Source organism: Sardina pilchardus, chromosome 11 (genome assembly GCF_963854185.1).
Source record: "Sardina pilchardus chromosome 11, fSarPil1.1, whole genome shotgun sequence".
Lineage (NCBI taxonomy): Eukaryota > Metazoa > Chordata > Actinopteri > Clupeiformes > Clupeidae > Sardina > Sardina pilchardus.
Genome location: NC_085004.1, coordinates 18,489,770 through 18,498,930, shown reverse-complemented (window position 1 = coordinate 18,498,930; position 9,161 = coordinate 18,489,770). Strand labels below are relative to the sequence as shown.

At 39.4% G+C, this 9,161-nt stretch overlaps 1 protein-coding gene across 1 annotated transcript; it reads left to right on the top strand.

Moving 5' to 3' along the window:
• The first annotated feature begins 5,262 nt into the window (after positions 1–5,262).
• LOC134095265 (uncharacterized) lies at positions 5,263–7,875 on the top strand. The gene is made up of 7 exons (XM_062548715.1): positions 5,263–5,330; positions 5,520–5,656; positions 5,790–5,880; positions 6,213–6,545; positions 6,855–7,029; positions 7,115–7,239; positions 7,486–7,875. Exons 1-7 carry the CDS (start codon positions 5,283–5,285, stop codon positions 7,804–7,806), a joined length of 1,230 nt encoding a protein of 409 aa, XP_062404699.1. The 5' UTR covers positions 5,263–5,282; the 3' UTR covers positions 7,807–7,875.
• The last annotated feature ends 1,286 nt before the right edge of the window (positions 7,876–9,161 follow it).

The window sequence follows — 9,161 nt, the reverse complement described above, 5'->3', positions numbered from 1 at the left end:
TACCATACATTGCATGCCGTATATTACTATTATATTTCCAAAAGCATGTTCTTTATTTTCTGTGCTAGAAAGTAGGTAAAAGCAAGCATAACATGTAAAACTGTAATCGTATGTGTTTGTTAGCAATGCTATATTTTGACAGCACTAAAGTACAGTTTGTCTGATTGAGAAGACTTGGCTATTTCTGAAGTGATTTGATTACATTAGAAATAGCTTATGTTCTTATTCAACATGTACAGTATATAAGCTACTATGCTAACTCCTAATTAAAAGACTTTGATTGTATGATGGTTGTCTGTATTCTCTTATGTGGTATACGTTTATATTCAGAACCATACACCGTTTGACAAAGAGGGATACAGCTAAACTATATACAGTATGAGAGTTAAGTCTAGGGACACAGTTGAGTTGAATGAACACAGTTAGGCTAATTGACAAAAACACAGTTGATCTAAATGAAGACAAGTGAACAGTGAACACAGTTCAAGGAAATGAACATGCGAAACATGAAGAAAATGGTAAAAGTGTTTGTAGCAACTTAAAGGGATATTCCGCCATTTTTGGAAATACGCTCATTTTCCACCTTCCCTCGAGCAAAACAATCGATATTTACCTTGTTCCCGTTCATCCAGCCATTCTGTGAGTCTGGCGATACAACTTTTAGCTTCAGCCTAGCATAGATCATTGAATCGGATTAGACCATTAGCTTCTCGCCTGCTAGCTTCATGTTTAAAAGTGACTAAGACTTCTGGTAATTTTCCCATTTAAAACGTGTCTCCTCTCAAGTTAGAAAGTGCAATAAGACCAACTGAAAACGAAACCTGGCTTTTTTCTAGGCTGATTTGACATGGAACTACACTCTCATCTGGCATAATAATCAAGGCAACTTGCAAACATACCATAGGCGCAGTAATATCGTACGCAGCACCTGAAAATAGTCCCCATAGACAACAAGCAGTAGTAGTGCCAGTAGTCTGCAAGTTGCCTTGATTATTACGCCAGATGAGAGGGAAGGTGGAAAATGAGCGTATTTCCAAAAATGGCGGAATATCCCTTTAAGAGTGTATCAGTGTGTCATAATTTCTCCATGAGGCTTGAAGAAAGGTTAACTATTTGGTCAACTATACTCCATGAGGAGCACTCGCGAGCCCTGTGGTATAGGGCACTACTGTGGTGGGGCATTTTGGCCCTGAAAGGAAGTATATGTGTGCGCTCGCGCAGTTTGGGACTATTTCAAGGATCTCCATGGTGTTGCTGTTCACTAGGCCTACTGGGTACTTGACTATTATAATCATTCTATGTTCTTTTTTATGTGTGTTTTAATTATTACTTTTTAAACACTTAAAGTCATTTTTCCTTCTTAAATACTTTTCTAACTATTACCCTTTTATGCTATGACACAGGTTGGGTCGTGGCTCTTTGCAAATACTTTTCATATTAAACTACATTATTCGCTTAATTAAGACGAGTTGATACATACCTCTCACATTTCAATGCGTGCACTCACTGGCTGTGGCGCGCGGCACAACTTTGATAGCACTTACCTAGCCCAATGCATTCATTAGGATCCAAACAGAGATGAAGTTAGAAGCAACCAAACACCTCCATGTTTTCCCTTTTAAAATACAGTTACACGAGTAGTCACACGACTAAGTATGGTGAGACAAAATAAAACGTGGTGCATTTCTAAGCAGGTAAGAGGGATAACTATATTGTGTGGTGCAGTAATATCCTCACTCTTGCACTTTCAGTTTCACTTTGGAGTGAGGATATTACTGCGCAGAGTCTAAGTGCTCATAATATTATTCTGCCACACAACATAGTAATATTGGTATAAAATACCAATATTTACACAGCAAAATCGGTAGTGTTAATTTGAGTTAAAATTTCTGGTGTGAATAATTCAGAGTTAATGGGTGTTGATTGGGGTGTTGTTTTAACACTTGCAGTGCTAAAAAAGCTCTATTGGTGGTGTTATTCGAAGGAGTTAATAGTTAACACTCAGTTTCGAGTTACTTTCTACATCCGGTTTTGGCACGCTCTCTTGCCTGGACCTGCCACCATGACACTTGGAGTCGAGATCGATAGGCTACGTGCACACAGGCGAAAAGGTAAGAAATAACCATACTTATATTGAGGGTGCTGTTATTTAAATCACTTTTTAATGTTTGGTGGAATGTGACTATCTATTACAAAGCATGCAAAACTTTGCAAACTGCAGGCTAAACTAGCTACTTATCGCCAAAGTAGGCTAATATCGATATCATATCTCCCAAACGTTTTTATTGTACAGCGTAAATATATGTTGTTTACAGGTAATATCATTGCTTAACAGTCCACTTTCTTTGTGTTATTAAAGGTTGGGTACGGAATTAGCAAAACGGACGGCAGAGTTTGAACATATACAACCTCAAGTCCCGCCCTCCATGCACGAGCGACAATTCAAATGCGCAGCGCGAGAGCGAGCCAGGCTAAATGAAATGCCATCCTGGCGTCTACAGCACTATGAGCTCTAGTCTCCATACAATCACTCACATCAACTTCCCCAATTACATTCTTTAGGCTATTCACCTCCAAAGGGTTGTAGTACATATGGTTCAGTAGTGTGTATATTTGAACAGAATCTGGTTTGTTCTTACCAGGGCGATTATCTCCTGAAATATCCGAGTTTAGTGCTGCCCCGTTGGTTCGCCTATTCCACCGTAGCTCCAAGCTGTTAAGTTTCGATTTCATGTTTACAGCACTCTTCGTGTCATGGTAAAATGTAATTTTTGCTACATAGCTTATTTATTGCGTGGGTGATTGAGTTTCCTTAGGTATCCGCTGCCTTAGTTTGTATAGAAATGAAGTGACACAACAAGAGGGGAACATGGACGTGCAGCAGCAGGCAGTTGGTTTCGTTTCAGCACTGACTCGCGGTCACCAGCTTTCGAAAGGGTCGCGCGCGGTGGGGAGGGGGAGTAGGAAGAGGAGTAAGACGTTAGATTGACGATAGAGCTGTGAAATGATGGTATGGGGTGAGGAATTCTATTGGCTGGAGTTTTTCGAGCCCTGCCCGTTCCGCAGATGATTGACGTGTTTAATTTCCATTTCAGTGCTTCCAACTTAGTGGCTATAAGTGGGTTAGGAATAGGATTTCAAGTGATTTTGCAAAAATGGCCAAAAAAGCTCATTCCATACCCTACCTTTAATTACGAAATGCTAGTGGGTTTTATTTTTACATAGCCTACTGAATGAGCGGGAAGGAGGAGGGGGAGGAAGTGGGGAGGAGGGAGTCGTTGTCGTCTTTTGAAAATGCAGACGTTAGAGAACCTCTATTTGGAAGTAATTTAGCTAGGTAATGTGACAATGCATGCCCATATATAACAGCTAGTTGGTAACGTGGAGAGACAATTATTGTCAGGAGGAATACTCTTAAGGTAAGAAATACGTTTACTAATTTAACACGGAGAGTTTGCATAGTTTTTAAGTTTTGCTAGGCGGGGTTTGGGGCACCGGCACCCATTATATCAAAGCTTGCAAAAACGTGGTAATACCATGGGTAATACAAGGATTGCTCGCTTGCAAAGTCTATCTTAACGTTGGCTTGGGACATTGTTGGCATGGTTGTTGACTAAGGTTAAAATTGGATTAGAATTTAATATGCGTTTCACGTTAGCCTTGCATGAGTTCGTATAAAAATGCGACTAGCAGCAAGCTAGTTAGCTAGCAATATAGCAGCTAGATAAGTTAGGGTGTGAGAGAATGTCTGTCAGAAATATTATGTTTCAATGTTGTTCCATAACGTAAACCAGATTTAAAAAGGAGAGGTGTGTGCGGCGAGCGGGTTTGAGGGGGAGAGAGAGCATTTTCTGTGCACAACTGCATAACCAAGTTTAGCAATCCTGCATATTATCCACGAGTGCCAGCAGCAGGTCAATGATGACACACGATTTTTAAGAACATGGTCAGAGACTGTCGCTAGCTAGGGCATCATGCAACACACAAACACAGACTATTTTGGGAACGTTGTCTGCGTGTGTTAGTTAGTAAACGTCATAGTGTGTTCCTCATAGCATGGCTAAACGTGTTCAAAGATTTTCAAATATTTCCCACTTTCTACACAGGTGCAGTTTTAGCCGGACACCATGTTGCTAAAAGTGAAATACTTCAGTGTAAAGAAGTACATCAAATTGCATTCAGGCTTCACCTTTTTGGAATTAATCACTGAAGGTAAGGTTCTTTTTATAACCTAGTATGCAGTGGCGTAACTCATAATACTACTGATAACAAGTATTGTAATATTTCATTGAAAGTAAGTATTGAATTTTCAGAGTCAAGAGCAAAACAGGGTGATCAATTATACAGTCTGTGCTGTTCAAGATTTGTTTGTGGTGACTTTCTATGGATACATTTGCTCTCTCAATCTCTGACAGTCAAATGTAAGTTTGGGCTTTCTAATGCTGCTCAACTTGAGATTTTCGATGAAACTGACACAGCTGTTGACGAAGACATTCTTCTTGAGTTATTGGAGGCTCATCCAGATCTATGCCTGACAGTACGTGAAAGGATTTCAGATGAAGGTAGGTGTCATCAGAAAATCGTATGTTGTCAATTTAGCCTACAGTCAATGCATAGCCAAGTTTTTGCTCTTTCATGCAGCTGCCAGTGACCTTTCTTCATGGAATGACATGATGATATTGGACAGGGTTGGGCCAGTTTTATGTGATATGTTGTCTGATACTTACAGTAATACATATTACACAGCTTGTTATTAATATTACCAACTGTCACCTGAGTTTAAGTTACCTAAATGGATACAGACACAAGAATGAACTTAATCAAATGCTCTTTTGTAAAGATTTTTTTCCTCTAGCTCATTCAACCCCATCTTCCCCGGATACACACTCTTCCCTCACGGACACCATGTCACTTTATTCAAGTGACAGTGACCTAACCGTGCAGTCAGACGCTTGCGTCCGCCAACGTATGCCTCATTTTGTCACATTTCCATAAACGCGAACTGATTGGTTTGTCAGTGTTCGAAAATTTGCATACACGGAATTTCATTGGCTGGCGCTTGCGCGATCCGTCAAAAGTTGAACATTTCTCAACTTTTTAGCGGAGGCAACGTATCTCAGGCAACGCATCGGACCCACAATTCAGTGCGGCATGAAATGAAGTCCAGCCAATGTAAAGTGAATGGGAAAACAACGGACGAACGTTGGCGGACGCAAGCGTGTGACTGCCCCGTAAGGGATGAGGGTATTCCCACAGGCCGGAGTAGATCCAGCAAAGAAGACATGGGTAGTTCTACAGGAAAAGTTTCTGTGTCAGAGGCTGCAAAAGAGGTAATTGAAATTCTCACCAATCAAAGCATGTGGTTCCAAACTCACCCATGTTATTGGTTTACCTCTAGGTATTTGTATTTTGCATCTCTACTGGATTTCACCTTTAGTTTATACAAACATGATGTGGTATGTGTTTCTTCCAGTGATTTATTTGTTATATCATGAACATAACTTTGTTTATGTGAGCAGATGGTTGAAAATGCCTTGCTTAGGAAGCCTGGAGGAGAGGATATTCTTGAAGAGTACAAGTCAGAAAATTCACTGAGCCACCGCACCCGGAGACAGCTTGTCAACATACTGGCAAGTGATATGACCGAGAGACATGGGTAAGAGTTAATAAGGTTGATATTATAATAGCTGTAAAGAAGGACCATATGTTATTGTAATGATATATTGTAACTTCTGTCTGTATTAAATAAAACTAATTTAAGATGGACTGTTGTCTTTTCTCTAAAGCAGGATTCCCAGCCGTCAGCAGAGGGAGAAGTATGCCCTGGGAATTATTACGCTCTTTCCTTCACTGAAGGATCCCTTTTCTCCAAAAGGCTATGTAAGTTTGGCAATGATTGTAAAAAAATATAGCACAGATTAAAGTTTTAGTTTTCATCAATGAATAATTACCGTAGCTAAACAAAATGGGAAAGATTAAAACATTTTGATAGTGACTGGAAATGTAGTGTCATAGATAGAACCACAATTGAAACTGGAGTAGGTTATGAAGTTCAACTGGTTCAAGATGCAAAATTGCGATCAATGATAGGGCCCTGATTCAAAAGGACTAAGTAAGATACATAAGTGATTGTTCTTTTATTTCCCTTTGCTACATCTGCACTTGTTGTAAGATCGTTTTGTGATGTTCATTAATTCATTTGAATGTAACAGGAGCATTTCTACGATGGGGAGAAATGCAGTGGATATTTAGCGTGGAGCCTCAAGACCATGTCTAGGACTACAGTTAAACGGCCAGCCAAGGAAGCCTCAGTGCCTCAAGAACAAGGGCCAAAGCGCAGAAGATCAGCAAGCACACTGCCTCAGCAGCTTGATGGAGATGCCTGCAGGGAGGCTATTTCATTTCTTGTTCACACTCCTGATGAAGCAAGTGTACTTCAGAAGATGAAGATGACGTTCCAACATCGCCAAGACTTAGTGCATGACCCACAAAGAACTGCAGATGTCTTCAAAACATTTCCACGCTTTTTGGATGTCAAAGGACTAGTGAGTTGTACAATTATTTTATTTTATTTTCAACTCCAGACTTTATTCTTCAGTGTTTTGCTAAATTGGATGAAAAAATGCACTCATTGGTCATCTTGGCCTCCTGACTGTATTTTGTTTTCAAAGATATTTGTTCTGACAATGGTTTAATTATGGATGATGTGCTTTCCATCTTTAAAACAGACAGAAGATGTATGTGGACATACTGTACGCTGTATGAATATAGTCAAAATCTCTTAGGCCTAATGCAACATTATCAATACTGAGCCCTGGCTTAATACACTGTATGCGTTTATGTATGATCAACAGATAAATCAGGACTTCTTGCTGCTCTTTGGTGTTGAAACAAGCTCCAAGTTGCTTGAGAAGTGGGACACCTCATTGAAGCCCAAGGTCATCAAAGAGGCCAAACACCTGACTCCGTCAACTGTTGTGTGTCGCCTGCTAAAAGCTGCTGAGAAACTCGCAGAGAATGAAGAAAATGGTAAGCTTTACGGCATGGTTGGTTGATATTACTAATACTTTGCTTTTTGTTTTTAATCATCACAGCCTTGTTTCTCCCCTGATAGACTGGGACAGTGACATGGCCTCTCTGCTGCTGCTTCTTCATCTTCTGCCACCCACAGCTGGACGGAAGAGGAGGATCAAGATAAGTCCAAGTGATGCAGAGCACAAAATGGTGCACTTTCACAAGGTAATGTTGTAAAATCCAGCAAGACACCTTTTTTTAAATTTCAAAATGTTGCTCTTCATGTGTTGCTTTGAAGTGTGTTCTTTACAAGTGAATATCTAAACACAGGCCCATTATTTGGATGTAATGAGTTTCCAGTATGGCACATGATCTCAATCCAGAGAGGCAGTTTACACTCATGGTTACACCATCATGGACCAACAAGCATGGCTGAAATGTGTACATGTTTTTATCTCATTTGTTTTTTAGTCAGGCTGCAGCATTGATGAGCACCTGCAAGGATTAGAGGGAAAACAACCATACATCCTCGCTGTTGGTCGAGTCCAGAACAGGATTGACACCTTCTACATCGCAGTCGACAAGCAGCTCATCCCCTGCCAAGCCACATGCTCATTGAGTGCTTTCGATGAACTTTTCAAATCCCACTACGTGTTCAACCTGTCTTATGATGAGTCCCTGGTTCATCTCTACACTTTTGTGCAGACCACTATATTCAACATTGATGTAACCTCCACAGATGAGTCACCGCGTGTTCGTGAGTTACGTGCCAAAATCTTGAATGAGAATTGACCATGTTTAAATGTTTCATCTGTCAATCTTTGCATTTCACCAGTCAGGCTTTGATAGGTCATTTGTGACTAGGCCACCGTTATTTGCTTTGTAAGTTTTCCAAGGTGCTTACAATTTATTCATTAAAAACGATGAATGGTGATCATTTGTTCATGTGTTATTTTCCTATAATGACCAGTATCAGTATGAGGTTTAAAATTAAATATGAATATAGTGCAAGGCAGTACAAAGCAAAGATGATATGTTAACAACAATATTGTAACTGTAAGATTGGAGTGCACATGATATGAGGTAGCTGAGCAAAACAGGTTGATTCACTTTGTTCGGTGTAAGGGTGATTGCTATTTCTTAGTGTTCAACAGAGTGACAGCTTGGGGGAAGAAGCTTAGAGCTGAGAGAGATATTATGCACTTAAATGTGGTATTAAATCATACAGATACACATGTTAAGAACACAATTTAGTGCTATGTTTTAATTGTTATAAATTAACACTGTTATAATGTTATAACATAACACCCCCAGTGAAAAGAGTTAACACAATCCAGTGTGGAAATTAGCACTTACCTGTGTCAAAAAAGAACACTATGAATGTAATGAAGTAACACCCCCAGTGAAAATATTTAACACAATCCAGTGTAAACATTAACACCTAAATGTGTCAAAAAATAACTCTATGGGTGTTGACATTTAACACTCGTAGATAGTTGAAAAATTAACACTCTCCAAAGTGTAAAATTAACTCTGAACCGGTGAGAATTATATAAACTCCGGGAAAGTGTTGAATTTAACACTATGGGAGTTGAATTAACACTGCTGATTTTGCTGTGTAGTTACAAAAAAGACACAGACAACAACAAATATTGAAAATTAAAAAATATATTTATTTCATGGAAATTCTAAAAACGTTTTGAATCCCTGTTGTTTGAACAAGTTGCTGGCATCGAATTCAAAATGAACATGAAGATTTAAAAAACAAATAATAATGATTTTAAAAATTGTGGGATTAAGATAAATTGTGAATAGACTACATATTACCCTTTTTGTTTAACTTCACTAGCCAATAAAAATGGAGGTCACTGTTCATGTGGGGGAAAGAGGAATTCACAAAGAACAAAAAAGAAAAGTTCACTTTCAGAAGCTTTGAAGTCTGCAGTCACGTTGATTCCAGCAATTAACATGCATTGCTTTGTAACAGGAGGAGATAGACAGCTTTGTCAGCCAGGTAATAGAGTGAACTTTCTCATCTTCCTCATCTCTCTACTGCATGTAATAATTATCTGACACTCTCTGGGGACGTCATGGCAGTCCCCATTGCATATGGAGGAAAGTACATTTCCGTTCATGTCCTGATAAAT

Coding starts and splice junctions, on each gene's coding strand:
- LOC134095265 (XM_062548715.1), top strand. CDS start 5,283: ATGGGTAGTTCTACAGGAAAAGTTTCTGTGTCAGAGGCTGCAAAAGAG. Junction 5,657..5,789: donor GATATGACCGAGAGACATGG/GTAAGAGTTAAT, acceptor TCTCTAAAGCAG/GATTCCCAGCCGTCAGCAGA. Junction 7,030..7,114: donor CGCAGAGAATGAAGAAAATG/GTAAGCTTTACG, acceptor CTCCCCTGATAG/ACTGGGACAGTGACATGGCC.